Source organism: Mus pahari, chromosome 10 (assembly GCF_900095145.1).
Source record: "Mus pahari chromosome 10, PAHARI_EIJ_v1.1, whole genome shotgun sequence".
Taxonomy (NCBI): Eukaryota; Metazoa; Chordata; class Mammalia; order Rodentia; family Muridae; genus Mus; species Mus pahari.
Genome location: NC_034599.1, coordinates 94,445,307 through 94,469,444, shown reverse-complemented (window position 1 = coordinate 94,469,444; position 24,138 = coordinate 94,445,307). Strand labels below are relative to the sequence as shown.

Here is a 24,138-nt window from a genome sequence, read left to right as displayed (position 1 = left end):
TACACATAGACAATAATAATATATAATTTTAAAGGATTTTTAATTTGTTGTTTGGTTTTTGAGGCAAGGTCTCATTATATAGTCTTGACTGGCCTCAAACTCATAGATTCTGCCTGCCTCTGCCCTGTGAGTTCTGAGGCTACAGACTGTGCCACAACACCCAGCAAAATTTAAATTTTAAATGTAATTGTTATAGGTATATGAGTACAGTGCCTGCAAAAGACAGAAAAGGCTACTGGCTCCCTTGGAGATAGAGTTGCTTGCAGTTGTAAGCTGCCCAGTAGGAGTGCTGAGCACTAAACCTGGACCCTCTGGAAAAGTGTATGCATTCTTAGTTACTGAGCTGTCTATTCAGCCCAGTATATAATTTTTGAAACCCCATTTGTCCTGGGCATTGTGGTGGACAGCTTTGTAATCTCAGAATTAGGAATGCGAAAGCGGGAGAGCCATGAGTTCAAGGCTATTGTGGACTTCAACTATGAGTTGAAGACTGACCTGAACCCCCTAGAAAGACCCTGTCTCAAGAAGACACGAGCTAGGGATCTAGCTCAGTGACAGAGCACTTGCCTATCATGGAATTCCATATGGGTGGGGGGCCCGAGGAAGATTATTTGACAGAACAAAAAAGGTGAATTGTGATCAGGTGAATAATTTCTACCTGATACACATTTATGGCCACTGTTCTGTGTGTACATTTTTAGTTACCAGAAACATTAAAACTTAAAGCAATATAGTACATACTTAGTTATTAAATGATGATTTTGCTCAGATGTTCACTGAACATTTATGGAAACTCTATGGAACTCATTTATTGATTCACAAATGTTGATAATGTTAAATTTTAGAGAAAAGGCCCAACTCTTGAGAGTCCCAGCAGACCTGACTTATCCACTCTTCCCAAATTCAATCCAAGAGATGGCAGTACTGAAAGCAGGAAAACAGTTTTATAAAAACACTGTGCCCACACCAGGAGAACGAGAGCAGTGTCTTCAGGAAGCTGACAGAGCTTCGAAAGGTCTAGCTAGAAAAGGGAACAAAGGCAAAGGTTAAAGGTTTGCATAGTGTAGCAAAGCAAGCAGTCTTGGGTAAACCATGGTTGGGTTGATCATTATCAAAAAGCTATGCTTTTTGGTCACAAGGAACATTGCAGTTGCCAGTGGGGGGTAGTTCCACTTCTCATGGGATACTTATCTATTAGATCATGTCTTTGAAACACAGGGTTACTGCAGGAAAGAATGACAAGTCAGAAAAAGCAAGATCGAATTAGTTCCTTTGGGTTTAGAGCAAAGACTAGAGACATGAGATGCTACTTCAGTAGTCTAGACTTAGTTATTCTCATTTGGTGTATTGGGGTGGGATAGGATTAGCAGCTTCAGACAAATAGTCTTAAAATGATTTACATATCTATTGTAGAGTTAAGCAAGAATCTCACCCAAATTTTAGTAGCAAAGGAAATAGTTGCAAAATAACACCAAGTTTTTAATCTTTCTTTGTGTCACACACATCCAAATGAAGAGTCAATGATTTTAGCAAGCACAGCCTCTAAGTACCTATTATAATATCCTTAGTTCAGTAGGGTTGTCACTAGAAGAGAAACTAAATAAATTAATTGCAAAATACAAAAGAAAGTTTTTCATATTCAAGATAATACTGATGTGCTTAACATGCTACAAAGGACTAAAAATACCTGTATAGTAGCCTCAGAATGCTAATAATTTCCTAAGAGCAACAGTTATTGTAGGCTAAGACATTTGCATATATTTTCTCAATAATCTGCCTATTAAATGGAAAATGTTTTCCTCTGATGACCTATTATAATTTTTCACAGCCATTATAACCAGAAACTCTTATTGTGGTACCACATTTAAAATGTTTATTAAGATCTCTTCCGGCATTACCTCCTATGAAAAAAAAAGAGACAGGGAGTGGGTCCCTGATAATACTCCTAGTCTTGGCACTAGATGCAGCTCAGCCTGACTCGGCAGCCAGGCACTAAAGTGTCCTAGGTTTGCTTGGTTTGGTTTTGTCCTTTTTACAAATGTGGACTAGAATCAGAATGCAATTTAAAATAATCATCTTTCAACATTCTTTTAAATAAGTTTCAATATCAAAAAATTTAATAAATTTCTGCTTGATGGCCTTGTGCAAGAGGCCATATTTCCTTGCTTTAGAGGTTTGTCCTTTATCTTTTAATCTTTTCTTCCCTTGAGTTGGTTTAAGACAGGAATTGACTTTTTCTATGAAAAGCCAGAGAGTAAATATTTTAGGCTTAGTATGTCATGAGATTAGTGTTATCGTGTGTGTGTGTGTGTGTGTGTGTGTGTGTGTGTGTGTGTTCATGCATGCATGCATGCATGTGCTTAAAGAGTCTTTTAAAAATATTAAACTAGGGTCTGGGGAGATGTTTCAGTTGGTAAGACTTTCCTGTGCAAGCGTGACCACCTCAGTTTGAATCTCTAGCACCTATACAAAAGCTTCATGTGGCAGTGCATGTCTATAACCACAATGTGTGGGGCAGAGGCCAGCAGATCCTGGGAGCTACCTCACTAGCCCACCAGCCTAGCCAAAATGGTGAGCTTAAAGCCTGAGAGACCCCGTGTCAAGAAAATAAAGGGGAGAATGACAAAGTAAGACACTTGTCATCATTCTCTGCCTCCACATATGCTCACGTGGAAACATGCACCTGCGTTCATGTGTATACATAAGCATATGCCACATATACCAAACACACAAAATGTTAGACTGATGTTGGAGCCAAAGCTTAGAAAAACAGGCACTGAGCCAGATATAGCCCATGAAGTATAATTTGTTACCTCGTTTTATACAAATAGGACAGTGTGGTATATTATATTAAAAAGTACACCACCTAGTGTTGTCAGGTCTCAGTATTTTACAGTATTTGCTTCATATTTTTGTATTACTGTTTTGGTTTGGTTATTCATTGTTACTGTTTCTTAGTTTAGATGTGGTCTGTTTGGAATCCTTCTGTTACTTGGGCAGCCCCTGAACCAGCTTCCCATGCAGTTGTAGCTGCATGTCTGTCACCAAGCTTGGCTGCTGTAGTGTTTTCATTAGCATCTTGATCTTTCAAAAATTATCTTAGATACAGTGACACCCATAGGATACCCCTCCTCACTAGTTTCTCCTTTTTTCTAGAAGTTTCTACCATTATGAAATTGTTTATCTATTGCTGCAAACTTTTATACAATATTGTTTTTCATGGTTTTTTTTCTGTTGTTTTGTTGGTATATTTATTTGTTTTCTCTTACACACTAGGCTGGCTCTCTACTGATAAGCTGCATTCCCAGCCCTTGTTTTGTTTGTTTGTTTGTTTGTTTGTTTTGTTTGCTTGTTTCTAGACAGTCTTGCTGTGTATTTCAGACTGGTCTGGAACTTATCCTGCTCATATCTAAGTATTAAGATTATAAAAATATGCAACCATGGTTGACCTATGATTTCTTCTAAGAACAATTTTAAAATTATGTCCTTTTTTGTTGTTGTTGTTGTTCTTGTTGTTTTAGACAGCTGAAAAACTATCAGCTTAAACATTTTAATTACAAATTAAAATATTTTAATTAATAGGCATGTAGGCAGTACTTTTAAATGACAGAGTGATGATACATTAAAAATATTGACTTGACAATATTACATATTATTAATATTTTAATATGATTTCAAAATAATTTCCCAAGAGTAAGTAGTTTGTGTTGATCAAATAAAGATGAAATTCAAACTCCTGTTATGAGAGGAAGCCAAAAAGAAAATACTAAGAGGATATTCAGAAATTGGATACTGGCCTAGACCAAGGGTCAGCCATCTAAAGGCCCTTGGGCCAAATCCACCCTGCTGCTGCCAAGACCATAACCACACCTGCTCATTAAATGATCTATGGCTGCTTTTGTGTTCTGCATCCTAATCTGAGTAGTTGAGATACAGAGCCTAAAGCCTACAGTATTTATTTACTACATGGGCATTTATAAAAATAGTTTGCTGACTCCTATCTAGGTAGTATTTTACATTAAATCAACAAAGCAGAGTTTGATAAGGTTCAGTGTTCCGTTTTGCTGAGTCCTGGAAGCATCATTAAAGATCAGTAACAAAAGCTACCTATGGATTATGATATCCAACCAGTGTATCATTAGACATTTAAAAAGTAAATAAAACTGCTGTGACAATGTGCTACTGTGGTCTCGGCAACTCTAGAGGCTGAGACAGGAAAAACACTTTTAAAAAGTAAATTTTTGCTTACAGTAACCACAGATAGCTATTTCCCTAATCTCTGCTTCCCCCATCTATCAACTTCTTTTTTTCTTGTCTTTTTGGACAGCTTTCTCACAGTGTCACTCATTTCTCACAGAGTCATTGACTAACATATGACACTTGAAGATATGCTTTTATATAAAGCCTCTATATGACAGGAATTAACTTTGTAGGTTCAAGAATAGCTGATCCATGCAGATGAGTATGCAAGAGAGTCAAATATGCTTAATAACAGCCTGTAGAGGAGGGAAAGAGTGATCCAACTAAGGTCCCCTAAGGGTTCATAATTATGATGAATGAATTACTGTACTGAGGCCATATTTTAATATGGAAGTTAATGGAATAATTTTATTAAAAAAGTAAACACTAAGAAACTATACTTAAGTAATACTTCCTCTCTGTCTGCGTGTCTGTGTGTCTGGGGTTGGGTGAAGTATGTACGTGGGGGACAGAGATCAGCAGCTAGTATCTTTTTCTATCTCTTTCCACCGTATTTTTGAGATGAGATCTCAGTGAACTCATAGCTCACTAATAAACTAGACTAGCTGGCTAGTGAGTTTTTGGGATCCCCCTGTCTCTAGCCCCCCCCCCACCTAACACTAGTGTTGTAGACATACCTCCATGTCCAGTGTCCAGCTTCTATGTAGGTGCTGGAAATCTGAGCTCAGGTCCTCACACTTGTACTGCAGGCACTTCACTGACTGAACTGTCTCTCCAGCTCCAATAAATCAAACTTTAGCACTGTTTTAGTGCTACCAGCAGATGGCATTACAGTCAACTTGGGTCTCTTAAGCATAATGGGGCAATAGCATTTTAATCATAACTCAAAGTTTAAAAAATAAGCTCTAGCTTCCTTCTAGAAAATTTTTTAAATTTAACTTTAGTAAAAGTGTCAAAGCTGTAAGTCTGATGAATCCTGACAACTTAACATGCCTATATTAGAAAAATACACTTGGGCTGAGGAAGTTGCTCAGTGGTTGTCTAGTGCGTCCATTCCTAGCACGGAAAGGAAAAATGGAGAGGGCAAGTACAAGCTAAAGTCTTAACACTTTTAAATAATTTTATAATTTAAAACTATTTTCCACGTGTTACCAAGCACAGATTTCAGGAATGTAGTAGAGATTGTTTACAGTTAGCACATTAATTTTGTTTACTCACCATATGCCAAAACCCAGATCAGTAGCACTTAGTGAGTACTCCCATGCTAGTGTGGTTTCTCTTGATGTTATAAAACACTGACTGAAACCAACGGCAGAGGAAAAGCATTTCTACATCTTATCTATTAGACTCCATCATTGAGGGAATCCAGGGAAGGAGCTCAGGAACCTACAGGCAGGGACTGAAGAAGCAGCCACAGAGGAATGCAGCCTGCTGACATGCTACCCAGGGCTTGCTCAACCCACTTTCATATACAGCCCAAGACCACCTGCCCAAAGATGGCACTCCCACACAATGGGCCATTAATCAAGAAAATGCCCTACAGGCTTGCCTACAAGCCAATCTGATGGAAGCAATTCTCAACTGAGGGTCCCTCACACCAAGTGACTCTACTTTGTTTAAAGCTGGCAAAATCTAACCTGAACAGCTCAACAGATACTTGAAGTATTTATTAACAATGTTCAAAGTTGGGCATGGTGGCGCACGCCTTTAATCCCAGCACTCGGGAGGCAGAGGCAGGCGGATTTCTGAGTTCGAGGCCAGCCTGGTCTACAAAGTGAGGTCCCGGGCAGCCAGGGCTATACAGAGAAACCCTGTCTCGAAAAACCAAAAAAAAAAAAAAAAAGTTCAACTTTTTTTTTTAGAAACCGCATACTTTGTAATTTTTAATTTTTCTTCTTATAATTTTTTCAAAGTACTTCAAAAGATTGTAGTATTACATCCAGGCTTGAATCCCCAAAAGTCTTTCCTAATATGACCATCTTCAGAAAATACATAAAACTATCTGTATTAATTGATTACTAGCTTATTCTATACCTTAAGTCTCCCTACTTCAAAAGAGTTGTCAGATACAGACCTTTGAATCAGGGTCCTTCTATTTCCACTGAGATTCCCAGAAAACAATAATGATTTTAGGCTAGAGATAAGGATGCAGTCTCCTCTCACAGATGTACTTTTAAAGACCATAGTACTTTGACATATATTTCACAACATGGTGCTTGTTATCATTAGTATATTCTTGACCAATTCCAGCCTTCTGTTTTGATGCATATGAACTTAACTCTCATTTCAAATTCCTGAGATCATATTATCCCCTGAGTTCTTATATGTAGTCAATAGTTGATGGGTGAGGGAAAAACATTTTGCAGTGGTTATAGCTACTGATGATGTGCTCATACACCTATAAACAAGTTTTAGACTTGATGTGGTGGTACACACCTATAATCCCAGCATTCTGTAGATAGAGGCTGGCAGATCTCTATTAGTTCAAGGTCAGTCTGGTTTGCATAGTAAGTTCCAGGCCAGCCAGAGCCACACAGTGAATCCTGTAGCAAAAAATAAATTTTTTTTAACCATACTGCCTCCTCTCCACCTACTTCCTTCCTTCCCTCCTGCATCTGTTTAATGTGTCAATGAAATGAAAATTTTCTGTTTCCTTTGTTGGTGGTGGAGTTTTGTTTTGAGATAGGGTCTTGCCTAACTGCCCAGGCTTTGAACTTGTGATCTCTTGCTTCAGCCTCCTGGTAGCTGGAACTACAAGTATGTGCTATGATGTCCAAGTTGATTTAGAATGTTCAATTTTTTTCCAAAAGAGCCAACTTCCTTTTGTTAGTCAACAGTATAGTGCTGATATATCACAGCCACCTCTCTACTATGTAACTTCTTTCCTCTTGGTGTCTTCTTAGCAAAATCCTTTTGACTTTATTGTCTTTCTGCAATTGCTTCCAACACTACAACATGGAATCTCAACAACTAGGCTGATTCCCTGTCCTTGTAGTGTTGTGTTTCTATTACTCATATTTGTACAGTTTTTGCTGCTTGGATTATCCCAACTGCCTTCCTAACTGGAAGTTCTTGACTTCTGTTATCTTGGTCTCCATAACCACATTCAGCTGTAGCTGGTGAGCGATTGTAAATTACCATGTGTGCAAAACAAGGGCTTGACTTACTTGGCATAACACATTATTGATGAGCAATAAACACTATTTTGATGTGGGGGGCTGGTTGGTTGGTCTGAGTGGGGTGTGTGTGTGTGTGTGTGTGTGTGTGTGTGTGTGTGTGTGTGTGTTTTTCCAGTCTTGGGAATTTTCCAGTTCAGGGCTTTGTGCATTCTAGGTAAGCACTCTAACACTAAGGCACAGCTACAGCCCCTAGCATAACACACTGCATTAATACATAAATCAAAATAAGTGATTTAGTTTTCCTCTCAATCTTCGAAATTTTTAAGCAACCCTTCCTAAAACATTGCCCAGAGCTGACTCTTTCCAAAGATAATTAAGGTTATATATCACTGCCTTCATTTTATAAGAGAGAAGGCCAGATAATTATAAGATTTAGAAAATTGTTTTCAAAACAATTCTGAGTTTCAGACTAAGCCTTACAGAGTGAATTCTAGGGGAGGAAATGTATTGGCCTCACATACAATTTTATGCCACTTTTCCTGACTTACCTTCCATTGGTGCACATCTTCTTCCTCCAAACTTAGTACTGCTCTCCTGGGCTTTTATAACATAAGAAGGGAGAGTTTTTCTTGCTTGAGATACTGAAGGCCTCATTTTTAGGGTCTTAGCAATAAGGTCATCCTCTCCTACATATGTCTCTGCCAAGAAACCCACAAAGCCCCCACTCAGGAACTTGTCATTTCATAGATATTCTTTTAGTGGTTCTCAACCAAGACCCTTTAATACAGTTCCTCACAATGCTGACCCCCAACCATAAAATTATTTTTGTTGCTACTTCATGACTGTAATTTTGCTACTGTTATGAATCATAATGTAAATATCTGTGTTTTCATTTCAGATGTGAAAGGGTCATTTGACTCCCAAAGGGGTCACGACCCACAGGTTGAGAACCTCTGTTCTAGAATAAGCATTTGGGGGGGGGGGGAGCAAAAGAGATAATCTTTCTGAATTTGAGATTATTTCTCGATACCTTATACTAGCCCAAAGGTAGAAACAGCTCAAGTGTCCAAACAATAGAACAAAATGCTGGTACATGCTACCTCATGTGAGGCCTTGAAACATACACAGAGAAAGAAGCCTGTCACAAAATTATCCTTCATACCCAAGCATGCTTATTCTGGAGGAATGGTCCACAGGAAAGGAATTCCAGTCTTGGCAGCCAGATCTCAAAATAACAGCTGAAAATCCCAGGGAGCCTCACAACAGAAGGCATTAGTTGGTCTCTTGTGTGTGGTGTTGCCTTGGAGACTCACAGTGTACACATAGTGCAGACAGGACTACCTGTGTCTTCAGAGGAAAGAAAGCAGGTTATAGAGCCTGCTGGTGTCTGCAGTGAAGTTTGCTTATACTTGATCTTTCCCAGTAAAGAAGAGGCCACACTAAAAACAATGTTTTTAGCTTCTGTATTTCAGGTGTGCTCCTTATAAGTCAGGTTCTCAAATCCTTACTACGACTAAGCAGCAAATACAAATAAGTAAATAAAATCAAATAACCTATGCTAGTCTGTCAGTAACTTCTTGCCACAACCAGCTCTTTACTATACCCTTAAGGGCCCTGACCTTGTGCCCTTTGATTTTTTTAATTGTTTAAAACCGTTTTATAAATGAAAACTTGGAACTTATTTCATCATGAGAAAACATACAGAAATGTTTCCTTAAGAGCAACAGAGTAACTCTTCCTTGAGAGCTTTAAGCAGCATTTGTTTTTTGGTGTGTGTTGAGGAGGGAGGGCATGTAGGCATAGCTGGCCCAGAACTCATAGAGGCATGCCTCTGCCTTACAACTACTGAGTTTAAAGGCATTCAGCACCACACTTCAACAGTTTAGACTTTTAACCATTGGTCTGACCTTAAAACTTAAGAAATATACAAGAATTAAATGAAATATGTAAATATTTCTTGTCCTTTTGTCCAATTCACCATTGTCCTAGGAAGCAAAGTGAGAAAACTAAGAAGCTACTTCATTATTATCTCTGTTTTCATGGCCAACACAGCATCTCACACATAGTGATCATAAAAATACTTGAAAGAGTGAGTGACTTAAACTTGCCCTGGAGAGTTTAGATACCACTGGATAATAATTAATTCATAAAATTTTACAATTATTAGCTCTTTCACCTGAATGTGATTAGTCTGACAATCAGTAGAGAAACATAAACTACATTTACATATGTAAATGTATACCTTAAATATTTTAATTTTTACATTTATTATATATGCATATGTATACTTTTACATTTTTAGTTTTCTTTATGGTGTTTTATATTTTCTAGAAATAAAAAATAAATCCTGATTGGTGAAATTAATTAAAAATAAATAGTAAAATGTAAATATGCATAAGAAAATACTTTGGTAATTTGCTTATAAATATTAAAATGAGGACAATATTTAATATATGGTAAAATTATGGAATATGTTTATTTCTTTAAAGTTCCTCAAAGGAAAAAGTCTCATAAGCTCAGAGTGTTCTTTTTGATCATTTTTTGTGCCCTTGTTTGGTAAAAATTTCATTCATCCATATGTATCTGATATTTCTTTGTTCAGATGTTAAGTTGTTCCACTTCCTTAAAAACACTTTTGAAGATAAATTTTCAAACTATATAATTATTTCAAAGGCTAAAATAGCCTGTATTTAAAACTAATAAAATATTTTTGTAAATTATCATATAAAAATGACAATTTCTGTCATATTTTGAGTGAAGAAATTAGGGGATATGGAATAATTGCTTCCCCTTCAGATAATAATTAAAAAGCTATTCTTGAAATTTGAAGTTCAGTTTATTCTGTTTTTTTTTTTAAACAATATCAAGTAGACAAAAGACAAAAATGTTCCACACACTCTTTTTCACCCTGGTTTGAGGATAAAGTATGTGATCAGCACCTCCGTTCTCAGTTTCAGAAGTTAGCATTATCTGAGAAGTTGCTATTCTTAGGTCCAACTGTAATGTTTCTAATTGTGGTGCTAGGAGTAGTGAGTGCTTTCTTTCCCAGAAGGCTCTGCATTCTCAACACGTACAGGTCAATTTCACATAACGCTACCACAAGAAGCAATAGGCCCTTTTGCAGGCTGTGTTTCTAACTGGAATATTATGAGCAGACATTGCGAGTCACAGGCTGTATTTGGAAACCAGCTGCATGTCAGGACAAGCATGGATTGTGGTCCCAGAAGGCTGAGAGAATACAATGATTAAATATAACTTATTTGTGAGATAAGAAGAAAAAAGTACCTTTCTACTGACAAGATTGACACCGTCTCAGAAGTGAGCTGCCCGCGTGGAACGTAAACATTCACTTTCCAAAGATGATGATCAAGGAAACGTCTTTGCGAAGGGACCCGGATTTAAGGGGAGAGTTAGCTTTCCTAGCAAGGGGCTGCGATTTTGTTCTCCCATCCCGGTTTAAGAAGAGGCTGAAGTCATTTCAGCAGTCACAGGTTTGAAACTTGGGTGTTTCTTTTAAATATTTTAATTACTAATACAACCCCCCCCCCAGTAAACTAACACACAAGTAATTTTATTACTCTCTTGTATCTTGATATTAGGTCAAGGAATTAATCTGTGTTCGCTATTTAGCTATTTACAGAAAGCTATTTGTAGAGGGATTCCAGCGGGTTTAAAAATAGAGCCTCTGGACCCGGAGTACAGTACTCACATTTTATCCTGTAGGGAGGAATCCTGATTTGCAGACAATAAATACAACTTACTAAATATTTATCAAGCATACTAGAAAGCGAGAATTCCTGTAGAAAACTTATTTTTAAGTTTAAATTGGTAGATTTTATTAAGATATTATGAATGTCTAAAAGAATATGGATCTTGACATTTGTAAAAGCAGAGTATTTTTACTATATTTATTAGTGTGTGATGTATGTGAGCACACATGCCATAACATACATGTAGAAATCAGAGAACAACTTTACAAAGTCAGTTCTTTCTTCCACCTTTATGTAGGCCCTGGGGATCAAACTCTGGTCACCAGGAGTGTGTGGCAAATGCCTTTATCCACTGAACCATCTTAGCAGTTTCCATTTTTATATGGCAACAACTGTTTGTGTCTACAGTATACCTTGGATGTGTAGACAATGAAGCATAACAATTTCTTCTACCTTCCAAATTCCAGCAAGGAACAATAATTTTATAGTTATTTTGGCCCAGAAAAACTTCAAATTTGGGGGGTAAGGTATGTGACATTTCTTTTCTTTCTGTGTGTCAGAATGGTCAAATATTGGAAATATTATAATGACAATATCCGTGGCTATTCAGAATGACTAAGTAATGCACTGATGCTGAAAAACTGAAGTAGATAATTGAGATCTTTTCCCAATGTATTCTTTCTTTCTTTATTTATTTATTTATTACTAGTCCTATCCTGAACCAAAACAGCTTTAGTTCAAAATGAAGATATGTCAAGCCTGTTGGCAAATCAGGCAAAAAATTACAATTTTTAAAAAAATCTATGTTTATAAAATCAGTTATATTATACTACCTTAAAGTTTAAATTATGTGTCTCCTATTAGCACAACTGCAAGCAAATTAATAGAGCTGAAAGTTCAGAATAAATCTATTCTTTGTACATTATTTTTCCTTATTAACCAATGAATTAATAAATACTTTCTTATTAGTCAATTGCTTTGTATAAAGAAATATACACACAAGAGAAGAGAACAGTAGGTTGTCAAGTGTTTGCCCATTCAGTTAACTTTGGCAGCCTGTGTTTGTTCTGAATGTTGTGTTCATCTGTCAGCACAAATGCAGAGTTGATATTGAAGGCCTTGCTCTAGAACTCAGCTTGTGTCCATACCCACTAGTACCAGTGGTCTTAATTCTAATGCCATAATTGCCCTGAAATTAAACTGAACTTCCCTGCATAGCATGCTGTTGAAAATATTTTCAAGAAACAGAATTTTGATGATTGCATACTTATAGCCTCACAATCCTTTTTCTGCACAAAATAACAGAATAAACGCCACACTAATAATACTCCCCATCTAGGCAGAGCCTCTGTTTCAGAACTTTAAGAATATTCTCTGGAGCTGCCAACTCATAGGACTGTGCAGTGGTATTTAGAGACTTAGCATTAAGGCAAAGAAATGTTTATTCGAAACAGATTATCACTTTGCTAAATCAAGAGAGGTTTATAAACTTTAGATTGATTTACAAGTGGACATGATTATTTATTTTGAATCTAAAGGACTTTGCCAAATTCTGCATTGTTTGTAGTCTCTTGAGAACCCCACTGTTTGGCTTTGTCACTTGTTGCCTTTCACAAGGACAAATGTGCTCAGCTCTGCTTGGAACCCTTTATCTCTGTTGCATTCTGTTACTTCCTTTAGTGCCCACAATCTTCCAGAGTGGGGATTATGATTTCTGTTTATTACTGAAATTCTGAAAGATTAGGGAATGCTCCTGAGGTCACCGACTAGTAAGCCGTCTCTGTTTACTGCTGTGTGTTTTATGTTCATTGGCCCCGTTTTCCTCACTGCTATTCTTTTCTTGACTATGGCTTTATATGGGATTACTGTTTAGAGTAATTTTAAAAAGAAAGAACATTTGAATAATGCTTTGTTTTCACAGTAAATTAAAAAACAACAACAACTTAGGTCTGTGAAGTTAGTTGTGCCTTCCACTGTCCACAACAAGTACTTTTGGGGAAAAGGAAACATATAAACTATAAATTAACATTTCTTTAACTGTAAAGATTGATTAAAATGAAATTAGTGACCCTGGTTCTTGCCTATTACAGCATACCAAAAATGAGTTAAATTTATATCTTAGTGAAAACACCCTGCTATCTTAGGGGAAGGAGCAAACAAACCAACCAGAAGTTTTTTTTGAAATATTTGTCAAGTGCTGGCAGTAATTCTACATTGGCAAAGTCAAACTAGAAAAAAAAATTATCCCATATCCCAAATACATTTCAATGTATATTTTCTTTTTTAAGGAGTCTCATGAAGCCCAGGCTGAACTCCAACTTGCTAGATAGCAGAGGATGACCTATATAGCTCCTGACCCTCCTACCTTCCAAGTACTGGAACTACAAGCTTGTACCACCGCACCAGGTTTTATTCAGGACTTGGCATTGAACCCACTGCCTTGTGAATGGTAGTCAAGTACTCTACCCACTGAGCTACATCCCCAGCCCCTAACTGTATATATTTTAGAAGGCCCTAAGGTCACCACTATACCACCAATACAGACATTAGTTGTATAATTTTAAAGAATTTATCATTTCTTCCTTTGGAAGGGTAGAAATTCACACAAACACCAAAACCAGTTTTCAGAAAGAGCATAACTCATAAAGTTCCAAGAGACTAAGAATATACCTTAAGCCCCACTGGCTGTCCCAAAAATCTACCTTTGCATTATTCCTGGGTAATTTTTTTGGTGTATATTCCTACCTGTACCACAAGTAGTTGGTTTGTATGGAATGATTTTAAAAGGCCAAAGATAAAAGTGTGTTTCCTTGTTTTTTTTCCTATGAAGTTGCATTTGTTTGTTTGTTTATTGGCCTGTTGGATATATGTGTGAAACAGTACTCAACAATGAACCAGAATTTTATTTTTAGTTGTTCTGATAACAACAAAAAGAATACATTTTAAGATCTTTATCAGCTGATGTTGTTCTAGCTGATATTGGTCTTTGATTATCTTGAAATATTTGCCAACTAATAGATGGGAAAATTTACTGCTGGATTATTTTAAACCATAAATTATATGACTAAGCATTGACAAATAATATTTATTTAATATGGAAAACATTCCCTAGAAACATGCTTACTGCTTGATTGCTACTGTCTCTAGTTGAAGTTTTTTTTTTATTTACACACTTCTTATTGCTGCTGAGAAATATATACTGTTTAGAATGTTTGTATCTTATAATCACATTTTTCTTCCAGATTCAAAATAAACCAGAAAAGAAACCTGCAACGCCATTTCCACCTGCAGCCACCCTTCCAAGTAGCCCCCAGCCGGCCTCCCCTGTTCCTTGTGTGAGTGATGTCGTGAATACACCGTTGTCCATAAACATTCCACAGTTCTATTTTCCTGAAGGACTCCCAGACTCCTGCAGTAACCACCAACAGATCCTAAGCAGAATTGAAACTGCTTTCAAGGATATTGAAGATCAGCAAGCAGATATTCATGAAATGGGGAGAATTGCAAAGGTAACATAACTACTGAATGGACACACTATCCCTCTTCACTGCCTCTTTGCTCTGGTGTTAAGCACAGGTTTTAATTTTGGTCTTCCTATGATGAAAAAGTATTTGATCCTAATGCATCTTTAACAGTGTTCCTTCCTCATAGATTTCTATCTATCTTTTTTCTTTCTTTCTTTCTTTCTTTCTTTCTTTCTTTCTTTCTTTCTTTCTTTCTTTCTTTCTTTCTTTCTTTCTGTCAGTTTGTCTGTCTGTCTGTCTGTCTGTCTGTCTGTCTTTCCTTCCCCTCCCCTCCCTTCCCCTCTCCTCCCCTCCCCTCACCCTCCCCTCCTCCCCCTCTCTCTCTCAACCATAACTGATAACTGACCCTGAACTCTCTGTGTAGACTAGACTGGCTTTAGAATTAAGCAGTGTTTCCAGGCTGTACTTTAAAAGGCTAAAAGTTATAGGGTCCTGAGAGCCACATAGAAGCAAGTATGAAGTCAAAGAATGCCTGAGACCCTATGAACTCTTCCACTTGGAAGAAATACTATTTTTTCTGAAACCACCATGTACACTTCCACCTGGAAGGAATAATTTGTTTTCAATTTGAAAACTTATTCTTTGAAATAAAGTACTAACTCCTTTTCTTTGTATTTCAGTGCCTCCAGAGTCAGGCCCCAGAGATGCTTTCTAAAACTACCTAATACCTGTTTGCTACATGAGCCTAACTAACTCTCTTGCCAAGTATCTCACAAGTATAGATATTTATTACACTGTCCTACCTCTCCTTTGTGATGGATTTCCACTCCACTCCTACCAACTTCCCCAACATGTACTTTAAATACTTCCATCATACTTGCAGAAGTGCCATTCTAATCATGTCCCACCTTTTCCCTAACTGACCCTACTGAGTTTTGTGTTGCTAGTAAATGGATCACCTAGAGTGATTTAAAGAAACTGAAAGGTAATTTTTTTCTTATTCTTTCTTTATCCTCTCCACATGTTAGAACTTACTTGATAAATCTTAAACATCTACCTGTCAGCACTGTTTTACCTTTCAGAAAATAGTTACACAAGAACTTACTAGAAGTCATAGAATGTGTCCATGTAAGGAAACAATTCCTTTTCTAGCATGTTGCTGTTTCTATGTATGTTATCTCCATGAACATGCACCAAATAAGCCAACTTCGGATAAATAGCCATCTAAATTAGAGGTTCTCTTTTTAGGGTATTGACTTTTCCTGCCCAGTTCCCTGAGCAATAGCTACTGTGTTAGATGACAACTGAAGATGGCTAGGCTAAAGCTACATATCTAAATAGAAAATGGAAAATTTAGCAAGGATAAGTAAAATCTTCATTTGGAAGTAATTTGTAATACCAAAACTCCAGAGACTAGGGAAAGTATCTATAAAGAAAGGGATTTGAAGCATTATAGATGCTAACCACAAAAAAAAAAAAAAAAAAGAGAGAGAGAGAGATGACCAGGTCCTAAGACAGGTTCCAGAAACTACCACCAAATAGGTTAGAAGCAGCTAGAAAATGTCTTTCAGATTAAAAGCTAAGAACACTTTTTATAGACCTTGGAGAGGAAAAGCACATTGATCTAAACTGGCTCTGTATAGGAAGGCAGGACAGTGTAAACCAGGGAGAGCATTAGTGTAGGAGAGTCATCTGGATTAGCTAGGTGAACAGTCAAAAAAGTGTTTAAATAAACAAGGCTGGTTTCTAACATGCATGCACATGCGCATGATGAAGCTATTTAGATGGTTTAGGAGGTGTGGTCTTGTTGAGGGAAGTATGTCACTGGAAGTGAGCTTTGAAAGTATAAACCTTTCCATCATTTCTAGTTCACTCTCTGCTTCCTGCTTGAGGTTCAAGATTTACACTCTCAGCTTGCTCCCCTAGCCACCACACCTGCACTTTATGCCATCATGGGCTTTTATTCCTCTAAATAAACCTTTCTGTGAGTTGCTCTGGTTATGGCACTGTATATCCCAGCAGTAGTAAAGTAACTAATACAAAGCCCATGCTAGCAATGAGTCCCTCATGGTCACAGGCCTGCAGCCTGTCCTACCTTGAATAAAGATTCCTGGAATCATCATCGTCTTCTCCTCCTCCTCTTCTTCCTCCTCCTGCTCTTCCTCCTCCTCTCCCTCTTCCTCCTTCTCTCCCTCTTCCTCCTCCTCTTCTTCCTCCTCTTCTTCCTCCTCCTCTCCATCTTCTTCCTTCTCTCTTCCTCCTCTTCTTCCTCCTCCTCCTCCTCTCCCTCCTCCTCTCCCTCTTCCTCCTTTTCTCCCTCTTCCTCCTTCTCTCCCAGTTCCTCCTTCTTCTTCCTCCTCCTCTTCTTCCTCCTCTTCTTCTTCTTCCTCCTCCTTCCTTCCTTCTTTCTTCTAAATATTACCAGCCCCTTGACTAAGGAGCCTGTTCAGCCTGTTCCTCCCAGCCTCCTGGTCTGGCTCTCCCACTGTTGTCCTTTAGTAGCACTTTCCTGCTCCATCGACAAGTAGACAGACTAGAGTAAAGGCAGGGAAGGGATTTTTGGTGGTGGGAACAAAGGAAGGACTTTTAACAGTTACATGATATGAATATCAGTCCATACGTTGTATCACAGACAGTTGCCTGTATTGAAGCCAACACTGTGGAGGAGTTTTAAAACCAAGGTTGTTTTCCTTTGCTAAGCATTTAGCTATTTACTGTTTGTGCTAATAATCATACAGCACAGCAGCCATTTTACATATGTATTACTAGGTTAATTTTAAGATAGCCCAAAATTCTTAAAAGCCAAATCTTTGTATTAGCTGCTCTTAGACATTAACTGTTAGCTTAGATGGCAAGATATACTGAAATGAGTATATATATATTTTTACCACAAAAGTTATTTTGAACCAGACATGATAGCACATGTCTGTGATCCCACCATTCAGGAAGTTTGAGTGACACAATCTTGAGTTCAAATCTGGCGTGAGCTACAAAACAAAGCCCTGTCTCAAAAATAAAAGTCATGGTTATGTTCATTTGTTTTGCTTACATTTTTGTGGTTATTGAGACTGCTATAGGCCAAGCTGTACTTGAACTTGTTTTTTTTTTATACCGTATCAGCTAACTTTATTAAGTTCTGCCTGTTTATTCCTTAATATTTATTTATTCTCTCTCTCTCTCTCTCTCTCTCTCTCTCTCTCTCTCTCTCTCTCTCTNTGTGTGTGTGTGTGTGTGTGTGTGTGTGTGTGTTGTGTGTCCACAGAGACCAGAAGAGGGAGGGCCTCAGTGTGTGTGTGTGTCCACAGAGACCAGAAGAGGGAGGGCCTCAGATTCCTCAGAGCTGAAGTTACTGGTGGTTGTAAACCACCTGCTATGGGTGCTGGGAACCAGATGGATCCTCTGCAGGAGCAGAGTATCCCTCAGCCAGCTAACTCTCCAGCCCTGTCTCTTGATTCTTAAAACCACTTATTTTACAAATCTGTATCTTCCAGCTACCTGATTTTATTTAACCTAGCTTTTACTTGGCTCCTGTTTCTTAGCACTTAACTAAATTGTGTTTATTTTCAGCAATCTGTAGTCTTTTTTTTTTTTTTTGTCTCGAGACAGTCAACTGTGTCTCTAGCACTTACTGTCCATTGTCCTACAGCAGGTTAATGTAAGAAATGGAGAAGAGAGGCTGCCATTAAAAAACAACGAAGGAGGAGATTGTCAGAGCAGTAAATGAATGTTTATGGGTTCTTGCAGTTTATAAAAATGTTTGGAAAACCAGCTTTTGTTTGTAACCCACTTTTAGTGGCGCTCAAGTGTAACTATAAAGACTGGAGTCAGTTTTTTAAGTGCATAGAAAACCATGCTTATGCAATCAGCATCTGTTGGTCTCTTTCAACCTGTTCATCATAGACCTCACATAGCCATAGAGAACTTAATGTCCATTAATGCCTGGTTAAATTTTTAAGGTGTACTTTATAATTTTTTTCACATTCCTTCAAGTGATGATGGAAAAAGTGATTCAAAAATAACCCTAAGAGGGCAGTGTAGACATAGGAACTGAGCAACAGAGAGAAAAACATGTCAGAGACAGGGCCTCTAGGATACACTGAAGGAAACAAAAGAAGCTCTCATCTGGGTCCTGAGAAGCCACCCCCCACCTCCCCGCCTCCACCCCTGGCTCCTCTCTGCAGGTAGGTGTAGCATTATCTGGATCAACTGTGCATTGTGACTTAGAGTGGAGCACCTTTGTGCTTCAGTTCTTCTACCAAGTAGGGTAAAAAAATAAAAATAACCTACTCTTCTGCATGGAAAATCATGTGAACTCCATGAAGTAACAGCCTTGAGAACACTGTAACACACTGAAAGACCATGGCAGATAGGAAGTAATCTCCTGTGCATATCAGAACAACCCGGCTTTAAGATTCTTACTGTTGTTGGCCATTCTTAGATCAAATTACAGGTGTTAGTCTAGTTCCCTTTACTCAGATGACTTGAGTTACCACATTCATTCTTACTTTTGCTTCTTCTAAAGCTGTTTTCTAAATGTATTTTCTGTATCACTTGACACCTGTTGTCTTCCTTAAAACCTGGTTCATTCACACTGGCTTATTCTCTCCTATGTTACTAAAGACCCCATTAGGTGCTCTCAGATGTATGTCACTTACTCCCCAGGCTCTTCCTGATCTCCTGGCTCCCTTTACCCTAACTCATTTACTTTGGAGCCAACCATGTGTTTCTTTACAATAGTCATGGTATAGGTGCACAGGCCTTGCCATCAGTATTTTACCCATTTTTTTTCCTTTGACTTTGTCTGCTAGGGCTGGATACTTTTATGCTGCCTAACACTTGGGTACTCCGGTACTTTGAGAAAAGGATGACCTTTTCTAATCTGTTTCAAAACATTTTCATTGTTATATTTTATCTTTGGGATTTTGCCTTTGAATCATAATGAGTTCATGTATTAACGTCTTGGTGACTTATACTACTCCTTATGAGCTGACATACCTGCACTTTAACAGCAATCATAGAAAGAAAAGATTTTTTTTCTCCCCTCACTTACAGAGAGGACTTTATTTTTATGCCTTTCGGCCTCATTATTTTCAGCTACTAATATTTTTTCTATTTTTTCTACTCTGCACATTTTATTTAAAATTCTTTTCATGCAATATTTTAATGTTTTTCCTTCTTCCAATTCCTCCAAGATCCCACCAACAACCTTAAATGTTCTCTTCTCACGTGCACGTGCATGCGTGTACACACATACACACATGTGGGGGGGGCGGAGAGGGAGAGAGAAAGAGAAAGAGAGAATCAAAACAACCAACTAAAAGACCAATAAGACAAAAAATGCCAAAAGGTAACAAAAAGTCCACCCCCAAAACAATGGAGTTCATTTGTGTTGGCCAACTACTTGTTCCTAGATATAGTTCTTGCCCTGGAGTGTGGTTGATAAGCACAGTGACATTGGAGAAAACTGACTTTCCCTTTGCCAGCAGGTATCAATTGCAAATACCATCTCAGTTAGGGTGAGACCCTATGTCTACTTCCTCATCTCAGTGCTAGGACTCCCTCTGGCTGGAGTGTGTGCAGTCTTGTGTGTGCCGCCACACTCTCTGTACATTCATATGGGCATCAATCCTGTTGTATCTGAAGGCCCTATTTTCTTCAAGTCATCGATTACCTCTTACATTTTTCCTGCTCCCTCCTCTGCATAGATCCCTGAGCCATGAGCTAAGTAAGGGCTTTGGTCAAAACATCCCATGTAAAGACAAAAATAACAAACAAACAAACAACAACAACAAAAAAAAACATCCCATGTAAAACTGAGTGCTCCAATGCCTCTCACTCTGCACATTGTCCACTAGTGTTAATTCTCATCTGCTGTAAGAAGAAGCTTCTATAATGATGGTCGAGTGTTGCACTGATCTGTGGGTATAGCATATGTTCCTTTAGCAGAATAATAGTAGTAGGCTTGGGAGAAAAGATTTCAACACAAGAAAATGAAAGTTACTTACTCGAAGTTGCCGTTCAAAAGGTGATAAGCACGTAGCTCCTAGAAGTGTTTCAGCTGAAGTTGGTGATTCTCCTGATATCGAGCTGGAAAATTCTTGAACTCTTCTAGTTCTGAATAAATTCTTGATTGACTCAAGTGGTTAAAGTTTCAAATTCTTTGGCAAGCCACTTCTGTTTGGGCTTTCTTTTTTTCTTCATTGCTGTAAGAAAATTTTCTGACCAAAAACAACTTGGGAAAGAAAGGATTTATTTGGCTTACACTTCCAAGTCACAATTCATCATAGACACTATTGAGGGCAGGAATTCAAGGGAAGTACCTGGGCTAGAGAGGCAAGCACTTGTTGGCCCACTGTCTGGTCAGTGCTCATCAAGCTTCCTTATATAATCCAAGATCATTTGCCTAAGGATAGTGCCACCCACAGTAGGCTGGTCCCTCCTTCATCAATTAATAATCAAGCCAGTCCCCCACAAACATGCCCACAGACCAGTTTGATTGAAGTAGTTCTTTAATCAAGGCTTTCTTCCCACATGACTCCAGGCTGTGTCAAATTAACAATTAAACCTAACTAGGAAAGCTTCCAATTCTCTCTGTGCTATGTACCTGTGGCTCCCTCACAGCCAAAAGAAAGATGACTTTTATCTTTCCCAGCCAAGAACCTATCACTGAGGCTACCTAGGAGCATTTCCTAGAATGCATTGTGAATAAAGGGGGCTGGGATTTAGGAAGGTGGACCTGATATTTTACCTCCCCAAAGCACCTTAACTGAGCTTTGTAGCCTAGCAGTCATAATTTCTGTAATACACAAAACAGCATGGTTGCTAAGTAATACTAGTTCTCATTCTTGACCTTCGTAGAACCTTTCAACCTCTGGACTTAAACAGTCTTAAATTATGGATATAAGAAGCTCTAGCCTGCAACATCTGTCACTGGATTTATTGGCAGAGCTGATTCTGCTGAACAGACTGGCTAGTTATATGCACTTTCCTTACTCTCTGGTCAATGCCTGTCTCTCCTGAAGTTCACACTCAGTCAAAGGGGATGACCTTCCCAATATAGGAAGACTATTCAAGTCACCATTTCCTTACTAGAACCACCACACTAATTCCAAGAAACCATAATCATCATTGTTCCTAGAGGAAGCAGTCTTTTATTTCTGCCTGTTCTGTTTTTACTTTCCTTGGCTTGAATCTTGCTTTCCACATCTTCATCTCTAGCATGAACTAGCAGCAGTCTTGGGATCTCCCATGTCCTACCAGGTGTTCCTCAGGAGCCACTGAGGAGCTCCTGTGCAGCATTTCATACCAGAAGTAACTTGCCCTAAACCCAAGGTAGACATCTAGTCTACCTCCAAAGGAAACTTCCCTCTGCAGGACAATGATGTACAATCAAAGTATCTATCTTCTAACAACATGTGACCCCTCTTCACAGAGTTCTAGGCTGGAAAGACACTTTCCATGTGTGTGTAGAATTAGAAAGATTTGGAGTCTTTCTCTACTAATCTTTCTGTGTTAATGATTATTGGAAATACATTTCCCTTTAAGGAAAAATTGCTAATTTTGTAAGAACTTTTTCTTACAAGAGTAAATAGATACTATTTAAGGACAATTTTTCATTAAAGCAGAACATCTTATTAAGGAGAAGAAAATCTGGTGCTTTTTAGAGTCTTGAAGTTTTATTCTAGGTTCTTACCAAAATTTTTATAATGCACAAAATTTTATAATGCATAAAAAGATTACTTGTGATCTTCTAACATATAAATAAATGATAGCATTTTGTTTCTTACCTTTCATCTTTTACTTGAATTATAACCACTTAAATAGATTTTATAGATGTTTCTTTGCACAGCTGAGAGTTTTCAGAAGAGAATCAAATTGTGTGTGTGTGTGTGTGTGTGTGTGTGTGTGTGTGTGTGTGTGTGATGCAGGTGTCCGCAGGGGTCAGAGGTATCAGATGACGCTGGAGCTGGGGTTGTAGGCAGCTGGGAGCCACCTGATATGAGTGCTAGGAATCAAACTCTGGCCCTTTGCGAGAGCACTATGCTTTCTTGGCCACTGAGTCATCTCTACAGTCTCTTTCTAGTTTAGTTTTTTGATTGCTTGTTGTTGTTATTGTTTTGTAAACCTGGAGATTACTAACAATAGGCAAGAAGAAATAAGGAAGTCAGTAGTAGAGTGCTTTAACAGCAAGCGACCTGGTAATAAAAATGACTGCATTTTCTGTTCAAAAAATGAAGAACATAGACAACCAGAAGTTTAGTCATTTTTTTCTAGAAGGTAGAAAAATATGTAATGTAAGAGTAGCAAGAAGAAAGCCAGGCAGTGGTGCCGCACGCCTTTAATCCCAGCACTTGGGAGGCAGAGGCAGAGGCAGGTGGATTTCTGAGTTTGAGGCCAGCCTGGTGTACAGAGTGAGTTCCAGGACAGCCAGGGCTANACAGAGAAACCCTGTCTCAAATAAATAAATAGCAGGAAGAGATGCTGAGTTTTTGCAGCTATTAATGGTAAGTGAATCACTTTGAAAAAATAAACGTCTTTCCACTTGCTTCCCTAAACATGTAGCCCTCATTTTGTTCTTCCACTCTCCCTCCTTCTCCCTCTCTCTCTTTGACCCCAACAGCCCTTCTATCTACTCTGGCATGACAGGTAAAAGTCCATGTCTCTTCTTGTGGCCATGCCATCTCTTCCCTCCCCTTAGCTTACTCTGTCTTGTTGTTTGCAGGTCTGTGGCTGTCCACTCTATTGGAAAGCCCCCATGTTCAGGGCTGCAGGAGGAGAGAAGACTGGATTCGTGACAGCACAGTCATTCATTGCCATGTGGAAAAAGTAAGTACATGAGCAGTCATTCTGAGGTTAGCAACAAATTGGTCCTTATTAATGGTATTTATCCTATTAGCTTATTCATTTTCTTTGTCTCTTACACCTACAAGTTCTTTGCACAAGACTTTGTCTTTTATGCCTTTAAATAATTCCAGGTATGGTAACACATTCCTTTAATCTTACCACTGGGTAGGCAGAGGCAAGCAGATCTGTGAGTTTGAATCCAGCCTTGTCTACATAGCTATTCCAGGCTAACCAGGTCTATCTACTAAGACCCTGTCTCAAAAATGGGGCTAGAGAGATGGCTGAGAAGTTGAGAGCACTGCTCATCTTAGGGCGATGACCTTAGGGTGATTCCTAGCATCCACATGATGACTGACCCTTCTGTATATCTAATTCTTGCCTCCTCAGGCACCAGGCATGCATGTGGTACATACAAACAAAACACCAGTACACATAATTTTTTTCTAGTTTTTAATATTGTATCTTTAAACAGTAAAGCAAATCTGTAGAAATACTTTTAAATAGCTATATTTGGCAGTTTTTTTTCTTGGTATTACCTATAAAAGTAAAGAGTCAGCATTTAAATCCAATAGTAATGATAGAAGTAAATAAAGATTCTCTTTGAAGGGCAGAACCATGTGTATCACAAGAGAAACGTACCTGCAAGCTAGCGAGGCGATTCTATGGATAAGAGTGCAAATATGAGGACCTAAGTTCAAATCCCTAGCACCCACATAAAGACCCAGGGATGGTTTGTGTGTACATGTTACCCAAACATGACACCCACATAAAGACCCAGGGATGGTTTGTGTGTACATGTTA

At 38.3% G+C, this 24,138-nt stretch overlaps 1 protein-coding gene and 1 long non-coding RNA gene across 3 annotated transcripts in view; one reads left to right on the top strand and one right to left on the bottom strand.

Moving 5' to 3' along the window:
• The window catches only part of Ppp2r3a (protein phosphatase 2 regulatory subunit B''alpha), a 133,182-nt gene that overhangs the window by 41,631 nt on the left and 67,413 nt on the right, over positions 1 to 24,138 (top strand). Inside the window, exons 1-3 of one of the 2 annotated variants that reach the window (XM_021206421.2) lie at positions 10,361 to 10,810; positions 14,272 to 14,538; positions 23,216 to 23,319. In XM_021206421.2, coding sequence (XP_021062080.1) covers positions 10,679 to 10,810; positions 14,272 to 14,538; positions 23,216 to 23,319 — 503 coding nt within the window. In that variant the 5' untranslated portion in view covers positions 10,361 to 10,678. Of the gene's footprint in view, positions 1 to 10,360; positions 10,811 to 14,271; positions 14,539 to 23,215; positions 23,320 to 24,138 lie in introns of those variants that run through there. The other variant, XM_021206420.2, reaches the window with a different exon arrangement.
• On the bottom strand, positions 7,740 to 20,720 carry LOC115064808. Its single transcript, XR_003844631.1, has 3 exons — positions 20,499 to 20,720; positions 8,482 to 8,666; positions 7,740 to 8,017 (listed from the first exon to the last, which is right to left on the bottom strand). It is a non-coding gene; the product is annotated as an uncharacterized LOC115064808 (long non-coding RNA).